The sequence below is a fragment of the Typopeltis vanoorti genome, chromosome 9 (assembly GCF_054136105.1).
Source record: "Typopeltis vanoorti isolate ZY-2024b chromosome 9, IOZ_Tvanoo_1.0, whole genome shotgun sequence".
Taxonomy (NCBI): domain Eukaryota; kingdom Metazoa; phylum Arthropoda; class Arachnida; order Uropygi; family Thelyphonidae; genus Typopeltis; species Typopeltis vanoorti.
Genome location: NC_143557.1, coordinates 137,221,100 through 137,240,070, shown reverse-complemented (window position 1 = coordinate 137,240,070; position 18,971 = coordinate 137,221,100). Strand labels below are relative to the sequence as shown.

Genomic DNA, 18,971 nt, shown 5'->3' with positions numbered 1-18,971 from the left:
TGTGTGTGTACACACACACACACACACACACACACACACACACACACACACACACACACACACACACACAGACACAGAAGATTGAGGGAATGCAGTTTGAAAGTCTTGTAAACAGGAGGAAGAGAGTTGATGTGATTGAAACACTTAAGTTGGTAAAGGGTTGTTACCAGGTTAATGTGGAAGAAATTTTTCATAGAATGAGGGGGGTAGAACAAGGGGACATCCTTGGAACTGCATAAGGATGCTGTGAGCAGGATTATAACAAGCAGGTTCTTTGTGGAGATGGGTGAATGTAGATACATTGAATGAGTTTAAAACATGGTTTGATGGACTTTGTGTGTAACAGTGGGTGCCTCTCGTGATAGTCTATTGACTCTATGGATGCCTAGTTTTAATAATAATAATAATATATGGTCAAGGAGTTGTTACCTGATGCACAATATGCACATTAGACACAGCCCAGCATGAATCTGTTAATGGTACACTTAGATCAGATGTATGTATGGATGTAAAAATAACATTTTACAACCAGAGTTCAATATCATCTTAATGATAGATTTATTTTATTTTTCCAGCAATGATGTATTTTTAGCATTGCACTCAAATTTTTACACAAATTTATTTTCTTTCAACATTTTTTTAGAAATTAGTTTTACTCACCCCAAAAGCAGAATATCCAAAAACTACTATAAGGAAATTAATGAAATCACAGAAAAACATGAAAGCATACACATCAACAGTCACCCGATAATCAGGATAAAGGAGATTGTTGAAAAATGATTTCAGTGGTTCCAGGTAATGCCTGAAACTAAAATGCAAATATTTCAATTTGTGAAAAATATAAAATTAATCTAATTTTAATCTAATCTAAACAGAATGCTTTTCAAATTTACAGGAAAAACTTAAGAAAATATTATGCCAACTCAGATTGCTGACTTCATTAATTAGATTATGCTATACTACACTGGTGTCCAAAAGCTAAGGATGAACTATATTTTTTACCTGTATATGAACATTTTCATGACTACAGCCAAATGTGGATATAAATTTATAATCAGAAACTAATAACTTACATTACACAAAAAATGTGTCATAAATTTCATACAAATAAAATTGCAATATGTTTTTGACAAAAATTTTCAAAGCTTTTCTAAGGATGCAGTTAAGGAATTAACCTACAATGCTTAGAGAAATCTCTCTCTCTCTCTCGCTACTTCCAGAGAGAGAGAGAGATTTCAGTATGGAATATGTCTCCCCCCAAAAAAATTGCAATGCAGCTCTCACAACAATGTACCATGCTTAGCACCAAATGATTCAGGAGTTATTGAGGCAAACTGTCCACTCCTCCTTCAGATCAAGGATAAAGCCTTGTTTTATGGAGAGGAATTTCGAGCAACAATGCATCTTCCTATTGAATCGTAAATGTATTCTATAGGGTTGAGATCTGCAGAACATGCTGGCCACTCAATTTGATTAATATCCTCAATCTCCAGAAGTATCTCCACTGCTTGTGTACAATGTGGTGTGGCATTGTCATTCATAAAAATGAATTTTTTTGTCTACAGTAAAGACGCTTCCATTTCGACAACTGGCCACGGCTCGTAGGCGTGCCAAAACAAGCTTGCGTTTAGTCACGTGATACTCTGGCACATCAGCCCGTATATGCCATCTATCAACCTCTTTTGTTAATACAGACAGCAACATTTCTTTATTCCACAGAAATTAATATTGTGATGAGTGGTTTCGCGACAGTAAAATTAGTCTTATTACTTATTGAACAGCCCTCGAAGATGTGTGTAATTGGTTTAAAAATGTGCTTAAGTAATTATGTGGGGAGATATAGTAGAAATCACAGAAACATTATCCCTTTCATGTATGTTTCCTGTGACACTAAACATGAAGAATGGCAAAGGAGCAGAAGAAGGTATTGCAACTATTATTAAGGGAGAGATTGTTACTGTCAAGCTTAGGCTCAACAGTGTATCCTCTTCCATTTGTGTTGGCATAGCCCCATAGTGTTGTGTCCATTAAAATTACCAATGAGAAGTATGGGATAAGGCAGTTGCAATATAAGATTATCAAGGGTGATATGATTTAATTCAGAACCCAGTGGTAAATAAATGGAACATACTGTAATAAGAAATCCCATTGCAGTCCGATGGCTACCACTTCCCAAGCAGTATCAAGTTGGACATCCTGGAAATGAGTATAGCTGTCACGTAGGATACGACTCCACCATGAGCAGGACCATCTCTTGTTCTGTTTACAAATAACAAGGAAATGACTTAATTTCTTACAGACAGGGACTAGTTTGTGTTTCTGCAGAAGAATCTTGACAGTATCAATATCTCGGCAGAATGCACAACTGTTATTATTATTATCATTACGTGAAACCCCAAAGACTCATCGAGGGGGGGGGGGCACCTGCTCTACAATTCTCCATCTCCACCAGCTACAATGAACCACAACTAACATCATCATTTACACCAAAGACATCTACTGCCCAACACCACCACCACTAGTATTTTCACAGACAATCACAAACATCCAAGCCCATGGTGGGATTCGAACCTGCAGCCTTTTGGCAGGAGAGTGGATAACTGTTCTGCAGTAAAATTTTCCTATTCTTTGGGCTTTATCTGATTTCTGAGCTTGAGGGCTTACCTTTGTATGGCTTGTATCTGCATATGATTTTGGGAAATTTGGTCAGCCAGTGCCCTTCTCTTCCTCTGTAAAAATATTTAATACAGCATCTTATCTGTAAGGATCAGTTGTTGAGCTTAGTGTATTTTTATTGGATACAGAAGTATCTATTTTTCTGTTGGGATGTCTGGCGGTTTATCTTCCTTGCAATAAATTGTTTTGACAAGTGAGTTTCCATGGAATGGGATCATTTTAGGAGTAGTTTCAGGAGTGAGTTCATAATAGTGGTGTGACTAATGCATTCCACAGAGAGGCACTCAGGATCATGATGTTCAGGTATGTTGAAATTCTTGGATGGTGAAATAAACATGAAGGTTGAGTTGTTTTGATATTTTTTTAAACTGCCACCTTCTCAGTATAAGGGGATTTCCACTATTGCAAATAGTTCCTTTAAATCAAATCTATTTTAAAAATATATATTAATAACAAAATTACAATATACAGGATGTATTAAACTGTTATTATAATATATACATATGAATAAAATTTATTTTAATATACATTGACTAATTTATACATAGCACTAAAACATCTGTTAAAAATCTGAAAATAAATTTACGAGGAACCAAGCTTTATTTTAATTATGCATGTCAAAAACTATACAGAGTTACTAATGGAGTGTTGTCACCACTTTTTTTTTTTTCCTTAAAGCACACAAAGTTATTTTTAATGTGAATGTGAGTTTTTTTTTATTTTTATTTAAATCCATTTTATAGGGAGAAAAAATATTTTAAAATTCTTAAACTCCACTGAATAAAAAACATACAAAATATTTAAAAAGATACATAATATTAACTTAATTGAAAGAATCACAATTTTTCAGAGTCAGAAATACAACTGTCATATGAAGGGAGAGGTGTCAATTCCTCACTGGTAGAGGGTTCCGGTGAAACAGCTCCAGGTGATGAAGTGGTCTTGCAGATATCATCAAGCTTCAGTTGCATTACACCTTAGTGCTGCTTCCTTATTATTGCAGGTCAAAATTCTTTAAAGTGTTCAGAAACAGCACAAGCCCAGTCTTAGTCAGCATCATAAAGCTGTGATAAAATGATGCCCCCATTCTTAATGAGATCATTTACATATTTTCTGAAAGGCTCAACTTATTTTTCATCTGCACCTAAAGATTCATCATAGGTTCTTTCATTAACAATGCCATGGTGCTTTCAAAAACACAACAGTCATCCATCACTCCCTTGAAATTTTAGGTCCATATGCTTACAAGTCTTTCAACAGCTCACAACACCTCAAATAAGTCCAAACAAGGAGGAGGATATATTCATGGAAAAGTTCGAAAATGACATCTTATTTACAAATCCTAAACTATCAATTCGGTGGAGATATGTAGACAACATATTCATAATATGGAATTCATGACTTATTTTTCACGGTATTAACAACACCACAAACACTTTTTTTCAACAAAGATGTTTTATTAACGCTTCTTTGTTGAAAAAAAGTGTTTGTGGTGTTGTTAATACCGTGAAAAATAAGTCATGAATAACCATCAACACCTAAGCTTATCTGTTAGATTCATAATATGGAAATGTGGTGTAGCTGAGTTATATGATTTTCTGGCATCTATTAACTCCTTCTGCCATAAAATCAAATTCACCTTAGAATTTGAGAATGAAGGAAAATTTATTTTTTTTATGGACATTTTAATTATGAAACAAGCAGACAAAGGCATTTCTCTTAATACGTACCACCAACTCATGCAGGTCGTCACCTACATTTCTCCTCGTTACACCATATTTCACAAAAATTTGGCATTGTACATATGCTTAAAAAAAAGGGAGCGATCTCTATTATAAGAGATGAAGGAACATTAACAGAAGAATTACATTCTATTCTCCAATTGTTGATCAGCAATAGATATCCTAAAAAAATAACAAAAAGAATACTACTCTCTAATCCTTCTATACAACAAATCCATGCCATTCACATTACAGAACTTCAATTTCCATTCCTTTTGTTGGGGAACTTTCACAAAAAATTGCTGATCTCCTGAAATCTTATGACATTAGAGTAGCCTTCAAACCAATTATGACAGTATGAAATCTGTTATGCTCACCCAAGGATCACAACTCTTTCAACAAACATCCTAAAGTTTACAACATCCCATGTTCTTGTGGCCTTAATTGCATAGGACAAACTTTGAGAAGCTTAGAATTAAGACAAAGGGAACATATTGAAGACGTCAACAACAACAGAGAAGACAGTTCAAGATTGGCATTCTATTTCTCCAACACTCACCACAACATTGAATGGGATAAGAGCTCCATATCATACATAGAAGAAGACTACAGCTCCCACCACATAAAAGCGGCTACAGTGGTAATCCACTCACAAGGTACCTAAACAGAAACCAAGGGATGATTCTGTGTGACATTTGGAAATCACTGATCAGATCTATAAACACATCGGGGTTTAATTTCTCTGCTAACTATCGGATGCTCCATGTGTTTCGATTGTACTTGTGTAGTGGTTCTTATGCATTCGATGTTTTTTTTTTAGTAATGTATTGATTCATAATCAAAGTTTGTTGTTTATTTATATTTGAGTGTTCATCCAAACCCAGATGAAGCTACTAGTTAACGTGCCGAAACTAGTTTTATCAAATCTTTACAACTGATAAACCAAATGTTACTTATTTTTATTACATTAGTTTTGGGGTCGAAATTGTGATTTTTACATATTTTATGTATCATGAAATATGTAAAAATCACAATTATGTAAAATGCAAAAACAACCAAAATGTAAGCAACAAAATAGGACGAACTGTATTGGAAGACTGAGAGTGTTGATGCATGCTGCTAATCACTCCCTCCTCTATTACTCCCCCTCTCCACACAAACACACACCAAGATGACATAATACTCTGAGCCCAACACCAGATGTAGATAAGATAATGCTGATTCATTGACCCAACTTTTTAGTGTGCTCTAAAATAAAATAAGAAAAAATAAAGTTCTAAATTTTTCTTTTAGGACAGAAATTATTTTGTCTGTATTTTGCTCTGTTTTAATTTTTCGATTTTTTTTTCCATCCTTCCATCTCTGACATGCATAGGAGTAGGCTGCATGATCTCCCTGAGAGTCGACACATTTATCTTTCTTGACAGAGCAATATTGATTATTAGCAAGCAGTAAAATTTGAAGCAGAACACCAGGGTTATCCCTGACACTATATTAGTACCACAACCAGCCTTGAGCCTTATTCATGATCACAGGGTAGAAGACTTACTGCAACACCATTAATCCCTGCAGAGCCATTTTCTCCTCTAGTCTGAGGTCTTGGAGAATCCCCCCCCCCCACCACCACAGATGTCCAACCATCATTGTTTAGGTCTCCTCGTATTTCTTTTGCCTTCATCCCCAGCACACTCCATCTCACATAGCTTGTCTTGCTACATAATATACATTCTTTTACTTTTCTGCTTTTCTCATCTGATGACATTTTAATGTAATGAAATGGCTGGCACTCATCATGTTCGTTGCTGGCTTACTAAGTATATTATTATTATTACTTGGCACCTCCAGGGAGTCCAAAGACTCATCGAGGGATGGCATCTACTCTACAACTCTATCTCCACAACCCACAATGAACCACAACTACATCAACACCATCTACTACCCACCAGTACCACTAGTATTTTCACAGACAATCACAAACATCCAAGCCCACAGCAGGATTTTTATAATAGGCATTTTATTCTCAGTTCTTTCAAAAGCCAAAATTTACAGAGTTCATCTTTTCAATGTTATCTTTTCATCATTAGTTTTTACATCCTATTTATCTTAATGTATTTTCTGCTCTTAGTTGCTGCTATCGTGTGCATATAACAATATGCACTTTCAATTGCATATTATTTTGGTTCTGATCAAGTCCTTTGTAAAATTTTCATCATCTTTACCTTCAACACATTTACTCAGGTATGTTAATTAATATCCTTCAATTAAAATCCTATTAAATTTAACTTTTTAGCCTAGTTGTTACAAAAGGGATCTCCTCCATCACCAAAATAGCTTAGATTTTTCTTTCCACCACTGTTAACATTTTAGGAGCATCATGATTTTCTCAGAAAATTTAAGAGTATTTATAAAATAATTTTTTTCCCCACTAAAGTAATATATATTTTATTATTATATTCTAAGAGAAACTTCTTTAGTAAGCTACAAATTATATATTCCAATCTCAAAATATATACCTAGGTGTATGCTCTATAGTATTCTTTGCTTAACCTCCCTACTGGCCAATGTGGATGAAATAGTGACACCAAATTGCAATTCTTATCCATGTTATTCAATGGATTTTAGAGCTTCGTATCCAGATTTATCTCGACGTCTACAGACGTTGTGGCCAGTTGGGGGGGGGGGGGTTAATTCATATCTTGTCAACTAAGTTTACAACTTGCCATGAAAGATACTTGGGGGTTAAGGCCATATGGTACACCTGTCCCCAAGACAGATAACACTCATTTCCCCCCCCCCCCCCCCCTCTCTTTCTTCATGACTAAACCTCATATGCAACACTTTTATTTAGCAGTTTATATGTTACACTGCATCTATCTATCAATCTGCTACTGTTTAGTTATTATTCGATTTTAGACTCACATCACCAGACATGTCAGTCTTTAATTTTTTAAGTGAAATCCAAGTTAAAATAAGGCAAATTAGTACACATATGAAATTATCTTCTTCAGAACCACGACTAGATGCATAGTATCAATAGAAAATTCAGCTGATAATCTCTGATATCAGATGTCAATGACTGCACATATTATGTTTCCAAATTTATTTATGAAGTGCTTTTGAAGGAATGCAGTGTTTGGGGGGGGGGGGTATTTAGATACTATTTTTTCTTTGTTTTTTAAGAGATAAAAGTACCAGTGAATATGGTGATTTGCAGAATTGTACTCCCCCCCCCATCTCTCCAGTGTAAATTATTAGTGTAAATACACTAATAAGAATCAATCCAAATGGTTCACTGGAAGCAATATATTGGCCTGGATGCTTCATTGTATGGAATTTTATGTTACCATTTCAAGACAAATAATAATAATAATAATTCATATATCATACAATAATAATTATAATTATTATTATTGTGTGGCATCTGTACACCAGTTATTATGAAATTAATTTTACTAAGATTTGGCACTGAAACCTCACAGAAATTTGTCAAAAACATTCCAACTTTCAGTTCATCTATATTCAAAGCTTTGTAAATCTCTTTGTAGTAGGGACAACAGTATGTCAAAATTATAAATTCTAATAACACTCTGAATTAGAGGAATGCAATAAACTTTAGGATTTGGGAAATGTATAAGAAGTTGTCTATGCCAGTGTTTCTCAAATGGTGTGCCACAAACGAGTAAGAGATGTGTCATTGATAGTAAAAAATATTTTTGTCTAAATTAGAGTGCACTTTTGCCAATTTATACAACTATGTTTGTATAAAAACTTCTGCCACCCTAATATTTATGTAGCATTGGTTAATTTTGCTGCAAATGCTAAACTAGAGTACCACAAATGTTAATATGATGATTGGCTATGGTTGTGCGGCATGAGAGCCTGATCTAGAATTACCGTATTTCTCGGCATATAAGATGCACCCCCTTTTTTGTACACATTTTTTGGGAAAAAAACGTCATCACTGAATATTATAATGGATTTACAGTATTTCAAATATAAAGTAATAAGTAAGTCTACTTTCAATAAATACCTAATCTAACTAGGAAAGAGTACTCACCTTTTAATCTTCTTCATCAAAACCCAGAAATCCATCTCCAAAGCTAAATGAAGAGACATTTGAAACCTCTTGTGCCCTTGACATCTACAGTTTTGCTTGAGGGCACATCAAAAGTCAGCGGAACCTCATCCATGTTTCCTATTTGCGCAAGTTCAAAATTTTCTCATTTCCTTGTGTTAACTACAAATGGATGAAATTCAATAATTTTTTTTCATATCCAGCTGGCATCTTTTGTGATATTTTTGTTTTAGTCCGCATACATAGCTCATTTCTCTTCATTAATCTTGAACACCATGATGTTGATCCAGTCAAGTTGGTGATCCCTCTGTTAGTGGCTATCGCTTTTGCTTGATGAATAATCATTTTTGTAGACACTGAAAGTCCCACTTTTCTGTGGTCTAAAATCCAAGTATTCAGTTCTGCCTCAAGTTCTGGACATTTTGCAGTTCCACTTCGTAGGTTATGTTTACTGCAAGTTGCTTTTTTTAGATCCTGATTCCAAAAAGTTCTTATAATTTTCTCAGTTTGGAGTGGCCAGAAATGCCTCTCTGCAGCCCTGTTTCCATGTTCTTTAGCATACGCAATCACACATAGCTTGTATGCAATATTGTTGTAATGCCGACGATTTTCAGCCATAATTTTCCAAGAAATTTAGAGAAAAGTTAACGGCAAAAATTTATCACCATTCACAACAACCGCGACAACAATTGGAAAGTTTAAACGAACAGGAACACAGCTGTGATCGTTGATGACAGCTCATGCGCATCCACTGAACTCTACGTAACTGGAATGCTCTCACACACCGAAAGGAAGCAAGAAAGAAATCGCGTAACTCAAAACAGAGAAAATTTCCAGAAATGAAAGTAATAAAAAACAGTATCAGCGTATAAGACGCACCCTGTTTTTCAGACCTATTTTCAAAGGAAAAAAGTGTGTCTTATACGCCGGCAAATATAGTATATACAATTAATATAAATGGTGTGCAAGCATGAGGCACAAAGTTGGCCTAGGACCTAGTTAAGTAAGTAGTTACTAGTATAGCTTTTTAAGTTTAGATATTTCAACTGTTTGGCTTTTTTATTAATTTTATGTTTGATTTTTCATAATGAATAAGTAAAATTTTTCATCCTTCTAGCAACGGTTTCACTTTTTTAAAATCAGAAAACCGATCCTTGAAGGCTGATATCAAGTTATCAATCTTTTCAACATACACAGTTTTGAAGTTGACATTGAACTTTTCAGAAACTTTCTTATAATTAGGAAAATGGATGTAATTCCCTGACTTCAGTTGGATTTGAAATAGATTTAACTTGCACTGAAAAGACAAAATGTGACTGTAAAGTTGAGTAACCAATTGATCTTTGCCCTGAAGTCGCGTATTTAACGTATTTAAATGATTAGTAATGTCAACCAGAAAGGATAAGTCACATAACCAATCCGGATTTTTTATGTCAGGGACGTTTTTGTTTTTTTCAGTCATGAAGATTTCAATTTCATCAATTAAATTTACGAACCGCTCCAATGTTTGTCGGCGACTTAGCCACCTCACTTCTGTATAAAAAATTAAGTCACCATATTCACTTTCGATGTCTTCAAGAAACTTTTTAAATTGTCAGTGATTAAGGCCATGGGATTTTTTAAATTAATCGTTGAAACCACAATTTTCATGACATGTTCAAATCCAAGTTTCTTAGGGCACAAGCTCTCCTGGTGGATTATACCGTGGAATTGTATCAACTCATCATCGTGCCATCCCAAATGCTGTTTCAATAATGTTACCAATCCAGAATTAGCTCCTATCATGGAAGGAGCTCCATCAGTCGTGATACCTGATAATTTTGTCAGATCTAAATCAATTTTGGAACACTGTTCCAAAAGCCCAGTGAACATGTCATTACCTTTTGTTTGATCTGACAATGAACTCATTCCAATCAGTTCCTCACTTACCTTAAACTCTTGCATTATTCCACGTGCAAATATTAACAACTGGGCTGTGGAAGTCATGTCAGTTGATTCATCAATATTATTATTATTATTATTACGGGTATCTCCATGGAGTCAGTAGACTCATCGCGGGAGACCCAAACTAGCAAAACAATATCTGTCATATCTCTTCTTGAATTCATTTACAGACGAAGAGCTCACAACTAAGTCAGGAAATGAATTCCACTCATTCACCACCCTCCAGGCAAAAAACCTTGTTCTGACACCTTTGTTAACCACACTCTTCTTTAATTTACAGAGATGACCTCTTGTTCTTCCATCACTATCACACAGCTGAAACATTTCCCCTGCATCAATCCTATAAAATCCTTTCAGTAATTTGAATGTTTCTATCATATCCCCTCTTCTTTGCCTATCAACCAATCTCTGCAATCCACAAGCTCTCAATCTATAAATGTAGGGAGCATTTTTTATATCACTCACCAACTTGGTCACTCTTCTCCGAACCCTCTCCACAGCCTCCTCATCTCCAAGGAATCCAGGTGACCAGACCTGAGCACAGTAATCCAAATGTGGAAGTATCAATGTTTTATAAAGGGGAATAATAACCTCTTTATCTCTGGATGTCAGTGTGTTCCTCAACAACTTGCAAACTTGCAAAAAAAAATGTAAGGTGTCCAAGATTGCACACCTTACATTGCTAAGGTGTGCAATCTTGGACACCTTAGCAATGTGTCCTCAGAACTTCATCTCCCTATCTACCAATACCCCTAAGTCCCTAGCCTCATCAATCTCTTGGAGTACCTTTCCATCGATGTAGTACACAGCTGGTAATCTTTTAATCCCAAAATGCATGACTTTACACTTTTCCACATTGAACTGACATCCATTATCTTTTGCCCATTTTACCAGCTTATTTAAATCCTCCTACAAACTTTCAACATCAGCTTGATTTTTTATTGCAATACACAACTTTGCATCATCACCAAATAACTGAATATCTCCCTTTAAGCCATTTCCTATATCATTTATATACAAATTAAACAACATTGGCCAAAGCACAGAGCCCTGAGGCACACCACTGGTCGCCTGCCTCATCCTTCCTGGACTTGGCTCCTCCATACACCACCTTCTGGTATCTCTCCCTGAGCCATTCTCCTATCCATATCACTAATTTAGTATCCATTCCCATCTGCTCCAATTTTCATAACAGTGTTCTATGGGGTATCCTGTCAAAAGCCTTAGCAAAATCCAGAAGTACCGCTGTGTAGCCAGTTCCTTTGTCCAACTCAGATGTTATTCTATTATGAATAGTTAATAGATTGCTAAGGCAGATCTACCTTTAACAAAACCATGTTGGCCTCTATAGAGTATCATATCCTGATCCACCCATTTTTGAATCCTGTCTTTAACCAACCTTTCCAATACCTTCACCACTACTCCTAAGATGGTGATTGGTCTGTAATTAACTACCGCAGTTTTAGAGCCACCCTTATGCAAAGGAACCACTTTGCCTAACTTCCACTCCCTAGGGACCATACCAGAGTTCAAACTTAAATTAAATATCCAAGTAAGAGGGGTTGACAATTCATTTGCACATTCACGCAACCCGAGCTGATATTCCATCTAAGCCTACAGCAGTGTTTGCATTTAAATTTTGCAATATATTTAATATCTCTGATTCTTTAGCTTCAATTCTCACATTAGGTATCGCTACAGGTATAGAGATATCCTCACTTGGGTGATAGACCCTTGAAAAGTGATCACTCAGTAACTCGACTATTACATCTGATTTTGTCACCTCAATACCATCAGCACCCATAGCCAAATTTCTTTGAATAAGATGTTAATTGGTCCTTTACATTTTCCGACATTGCAGCAATTCCATTTTGCAGAGTCATCCTGTTTAACTGAATTATCTCAACATTTTTGGCTGATTCAGGACAAATTTTTTTAGCAGCTATCTCAAGGCAATCTTTAACGAAATCTCCATCTGTAAATGGCCGGCACCTCTTTGCCATAAGGTGAGATATTTCAAACTTATTTCTGTTGCGATTTCTGAATCTTGAACAGGTTTTGTAAACATCACTTGCTGACCTGTTAATTCTCATTTCAAAAATGAAACCTTTTGTTTACGTAGTTCTTTGGGTAGATTTGAAAATGTAGAATGCAGAATTTCATAGCGTCTCCTTATATTGTATTCTTTTGATATGGCTACAGCACTTTTGCAAATCAAGCACACAATATTATTAAACAACTGCACAAAACCATATTTTTTGGTCCAGCTATCCTGAAAGTGCTTTTTCATCATGTAGTTTGTGTTTCCTACTTGGCCCTGCTTTATCCATTGTAGAATTTAGTTTTTACCATTTCCTAGTGGTGATAATTAATTGTAGCAAATGCACCTACGAAAACAAAATACTCATATGACAAATAGACGAATTATAAAATTTGTTAACATTATTACTAACCAATTATTGTAAGTAGACAGGCAATTGTGACGTCACAGCTACTTTGCTTTGTGCATGTACCATTTTTAAATATTACCTATCGTATAACTTGTTAAAGTTAAAATAACACACGATGAGGCAGGCCGCTAGCAAATCAACGGAGGGCCTCATGCAGCCCATGCATCCCTAGTTTAGAGCATTAATTGTAGCAAGAGCATGGGATATTCAGCAATATTTAGCATGTGAGAAGGAGGAATAAAGGATATTATTATGAGTCTATAGATAGAGTTTGAGTTAGTAAGAAAAAAAAAGGCTGTTTATGCATATGAGGAAGAGTGCACGTGTGTGATATAAGAGATACCTGAATAATATTAGAATTAGTAGATAAATCTGAAGAGAGAATGTCATTTATAATTAAGCAGCAAACAAACGACCTATGAGAGAGAGAGAGAGAGAAGGAAAGATTGTGATTTACTAAGAAGTCATCCCTATGCAAGATGCTATCAAAGACTGAAATGTCAAGTGCAAAATTCTCCTGAGGGGCTAATACATTGGCACTATTATTAATAACCCTTCTCAGCTTCACATCATTTGCAAATAACTGAATATCCACTTGCAATTCAGTGACAATGTCATGGACATAAAATTAAACAGCAGATGTCCCAATACTTGTACACAACACAACTCTCTGATATCTTTCAGACAGTAAATCCCCAATCCAATTCACTAACCTGATAACTAAACTCAGGTGCTGTAACTTAAATATTAGCTTATCATGTGGAAAAACCCTGTCAAATGCCTTTGCAAAATTTTTAAAAAATGGCAGTATATGCTTTTCGATCATTTCGAACAGTTATCGAAAGGCAGTATATGCCTTTCAATAACTGTTCTTGTTACAGTAATATAAAAGGCAATCAGATTACGAAAACAAGAGCATCCCTTAACAAATCCATGCCTACCCTCACTCATCTGCCCAATGATGTATACAATATCTTATTACTTTCTTCAAAATCTTAATTACACAAGATATATATATAGAATATCTTATTACTTTCTTCAAAATCTTAATTACATAAGATATACAAGAGCTGGTCTATAATTCAACACATCTATCACCACCCTTATGCAATGGCACTCTACTACTTGGGCACCTTTCCCATAGCTAATATGCTCACTGGAAAGATAAGATAACCTCCCAAACGTCCAGGACGTCTATAGACGTCCAGCTAAATCTGGATATGATTCAGCATACCTGTTGAAAGAACAGGGATAAGACGCGCAATTTGACCATCATGTCCATTAGAAGGTGTGATAAACCCATACGCTGAAGAGAACAGTTAATCGGATTATCTCACGTTCATAGCTGCCTCTCAGTTGCCTATAACAAGAAACGCACTTTCTTGTTCTATGCTGGGCAACTGATTCTTAGTTATATTGGATTGACTAAAAATATCAAAATTATTTATATTTTTGTTTTCTCTTTTTATTGTACAATACGATTTTAATATATGAACAAAATAAAGATCCTTGCATAATTTCTTCACTTAAATATTGCCTTACCTTGGAGAACCAATTTCATTTTTAATTTTTTGCGCTAATTTTTTTTCTAATTGCTTATTTGACAAAACATTTTCTTTGTTCTAGAAGAAATTAATTCACGATAATTATTTGAAATATTATTTTAAAAAAAACAAAGAAAACCGGCTGCCGACGTTCGTGATTATATTATTTTTGTTCAAAATCATTGAAATCGAATAATACTTCACAGATTTCCTTTAGCGAGCTTGATCGACTTTGCTTTATAGAGAATAACATGAAATTCTTTAATCATATTACTAAATTTTTTCTTTATATAGTAATCTACTGTTCTTTGTACTTTCACTTTCTTGGTTTCCTTGTATACCTTGTATAACTGGTCATTACAAAATGAAATTAATAGTTGTGATTTAAATTTATATGTATATATTTTCTGCATAATTCAGATATTATACTTCAATTTTTAAAGTAAGCAATACCCTTGCTTATATTTTATCATTCAAGATATGTATATCAAATGTGAAATTTCATTTCCATATTTTTTAAAATAGAATTGAATATTATTTTGCCTTTTGATAGCCCCCCCCACCTCCATTGCGTCGCTATCACACACCCGAAAACTGTTATGAAATGTAGGTAGAGTTTTTATTTAATTTGTTATTTTTTAGTAATTGTTTTCTCTAGTAATTGTTCAACATATCTTTAATTTTTTGATACAGAAACTATATGGTGATTATTATAAATTTGCAAATTATAAATCAGAAAATAGACATTATTTCCTGATTATTATTATTATTATTACATGACATCTCCAGGGAGTCCAAAGACTCATCGAGGGAGGACCCCTACTCTACATCTTTCCATCTCCACTACTCAATCCACCAACTACACCAATGCCATCTACCACCTGCTGCCGCCACTAGTATCTCCACAGACAATCGCAAACATCTATATCCATGGTGGGATTCGAACCCACAGCCTTTTGGTTGGAGAGTGGATATGCTAACAATTCAGGCCAACCAGGCCGGAATAATTTCCTGATTATAAATCAGGAAATTATGTGATATTCGTAATAGGTGAAATTAATATTTAAAATTACTGTCATCCTACAAATGCAATATCAGAATAAAGAAAGATGGAAAAACCAAACAAAAAATTGCTGCCTATAAAATATTCAGATATTGTTTGAGGCTCTTTAGTGTACTGCCTACTGTGCATGTTCTATTGTTCTGTTTCTCAGTGGGGGTTAGTAATCTCCGTTAGCTTAGAGCTGGTTACTGGACAGAAAGGAATAAGCATGAAATAAAAAATGTTTTTTTATAACTGAGAGGAGACCTCCACATAGCCTTTAAAAGAATGCAGAGAACCGACCACAGCTTCTGACCTAATGTCCAATCCTCACCTTCTCGTGGCGCACCATGTTGGGTATCTACCTGGATAATGAATGAACGAGGATGGGTTGGCAATTTAGGATTTAGCCGACCAAATTGTATTCTTATAGGTTTAAACCAATATAGAAAATGATGGTACAACATGACAAAATTTCATGCCAGTTGGGGCATTGCCCAGTTAAACAAGGCCCCCGTTGTTTTCGCCAGGGAACCAGGGCAAACAGCGAAAAGTCAGTTACTGGAACAAATCTGAAAGTATATCCCAACTCAACATCACCAGAGTTAAAGATCGGTACTATCAACATAAGAAGCATGAATGGCAAAGAAATGGAGCTAGCTGAAGAATTAGATAAGTACCAGATCAACATAATAGGGGTGACTGAAATAAAAAAGACAAAAACTGGTGAGACCTTTCTGAGCAATAAATACAAAATGTTATATTCAGGAAATGACAATCAAGGAAAAGAAGGAGTAGCCATAGTATTCAACACAAAATATGAGGCTGATCTTCTTGAATGGCAGGCAGTCTCAAGTAGAGTGATGTGGGCAAATATCAGAATGGAGAATTGGACAATGAGACTTATTTGTGCCTATGGTCCCACAGAAGGGTCTACTAAGGTAGAAGTGAAGAAATTTTTTGATGCTTTAGAAAAAGCAACTGACACAATGAGAAAGGAAAAGTTGGTCCTTGTTGGGGATCTAAATAGCAGAACAGGAAATGATTGTCAGACATACAAAAATATTTTGGGAAAATTTGGAGAAAAGAGCAAAGCTAATAATAATGGCAAATACCTGTTGGATTTCTGCCCAGGACATGGACTGGTTATTACTAACACCATGTTCCAACATAAAAATGTGCACAAATTCACATGGAGAAAAGAGGCAAGGAATAAGAATTCCTTGCCTCTTCTCTCCATGTGAATATGATTCTTTGACTGTTATTGTTGATAGTGATGTTTTCTCCCTGGTGCAGGACACCAGAGTGAACGGAGGATTTGAAATTGGAAGCGATCACTATTTAATATTGCGCAGGATAAAATTGAATTTCATATTTAAAAGAATAACATGTAAGAAAGTTAAAAGCGAATAAAAGTTGAGCAGCTCTCAGATGTGAACTGTAGACTAAAATACAGAAATATTATTGAGGAAAAAATGAAAGAGTTTGAGAACAGGAATCAAACCTTGGAGATTTCAGTGGCAAGCCTTGAAGAAAACCCAATTGATTCAGCCAGAGAGATTGTCTGCAAGGATAGAAAAATCAGAACTCATGGTGGGCACAGGAAGTTAAAGAGGCAGTGAAGGAAAAGAAGAAAGCATATCAAAAGTTCCTGTCAAATAAGTCAGCTTGTGCTCTTAGAGAATACAGAGACAAATGTAAGAAAGCTAAACACAGTGTAAAACTAGCTAAACAAAAGCCATAGGAGGACTTTGGCAAGAACATAGAAAATAAATATCAAGAAAGTGGCAAGATATTTTGGAGGTTGTTGAAGAAGCTTAGACATGGAGGAAAGAGTGCTGTAAAAGGAGTTAGAGATGATAAAGGTAACATGAAAACATAAGAAAAAGATATCCTTAAAGTATGGAGTAATTACTTTGAAAAATTGCGAAATGAAACAAGCAGTGATAGGACAGTGGTAAAAAACACTCAACAGACATACAGTCAGGAATACATATCCATGCTTGAAGTAGAAAAAGCCATCCAAAGTCTTGAAATGTGGAATGGCAGCAGGAGCAGATGATATTCGACCAGAAATGCTGAAGTATGGTAGTATAACAGTCTTACAGTGGCTGCACTGCATAGTTCAGAATGCCTAGACAGAGGGACGAATTTCTGATGATTGGAGTAGAGCTCTCATAGTACTCATATATAAAAAGGGAAATAAAACTGAATGTGAGAATTACAGAGGTATTTCACTACTGAGTGTTCCTGGCAAGATCTATGCAAGTATACTTGAAAAAAGGGTTGTGAAGAATTGTTGAAGAAAAGCTTGGTGAAGAACAAGCTGGATTCAGGCCAAATAGAGGCTGTCAGGATCAGATCTTCACTTTACGACAAAAGTTGAGAAAGCACGGGATTATAACAAAGATCTGCATTTAAGTTTTGTCGAACTGGAAAAGGCACATGATAAGGTGCCAAGAGAGAAGATATTTTATATTTTATATTTTCAGGCGCAAACTTTGTTTGCTCACACTTGGATAAAGGATTAAACTAAATTTATTATATTCTAACCAAGTGAAAAATAAACTTTCAACATCTTTCTCTAAATCCAGAGTAATTTATTAAAAAGGTGGCGCACCATTTGGCAACTCCTATAGGTGCAGATGACCTTGCTAATGCTTCTGGCTGGTATCTCCACTTGGGCCTGGCTCCCAATGAAGAGACCTCAATAAAGGTTGAAACTAGTCTGGGTAGTGGCCCTTCCCTTAATGCATAACATTAGACATATCTGCAAGGAGATGTGTTTTGCATTATGGGAGATACTGAGATAGGAGTGATAGTAACTTGCTCCACCTTTGCAAGGAGTTGCCCTGGTGTTGCACCACCTAACCCCAATCCTGAAGATACTTTCAGGTGCAAACTTTGTTTGCTCACACTTGGATAAAGGATTAAACTAAATTTATGAAATGTGATGATACAGATAATGGTATTTGGCTAGGAACGAAAGCAAAAGGACATATTTATTTCAATAAATATTATTTAAAAATATAAATATTTGACATAATATTTTGAAAGGGATGAAAGTGAGGTGAGAGTGGCGGAAGGAAACAAAATTGAGAGAACAAATAAAACTAGAAATGGCGTGACGCAGAAATCGAAAGAATGAATGATAGCGAAAAAAGAATGAATGATGGTGAAAGTAACAAAGAAAGATGAATGAGAGTGAAAGTGAGAAGAATGATAGCGAAAGTACAGAAAAAAAGAAAGATAAATAAGAGTGAAAGTGAGAAGAATGATAGCAAAAATTGGACATATGTTGGACCGAAAGTACAGAAACAAAGAAGGATGAATGAGAGTGAAAGTGAGAAGAGGGAGGTTGAGAGTTAGAAAGTTAGAGAGATTGAATGATAGAGAGAATGTGTCGCGAGATTCGGAAGTTGAATTGGATTGGATGAGGCAAGAAATGAAATGGATGCGGAATGAAATTAAGAGAATTCAGGTCAAAACTATTAAAATAAATCATGATTTCATGAAAGA

The 18,971-nt window shown here is 35.3% G+C and overlaps 1 protein-coding gene across 3 annotated transcripts in view; it reads right to left on the bottom strand.

The window, feature by feature from the left end:
* Window positions 1-18,971, bottom strand: part of Piezo (piezo type mechanosensitive ion channel component) — a 1,325,935-nt gene that overhangs the window by 212,099 nt on the left and 1,094,865 nt on the right. For all 3 annotated transcript variants that reach the window (XM_090398322.1, XM_090398324.1, XM_090398323.1), the window contains one exon: window positions 661-808. In XM_090398322.1, the coding sequence (XP_090254448.1) occupies window positions 661-808 (148 nt within the window). The remainder of the gene's footprint in view (window positions 1-660; window positions 809-18,971) is intronic.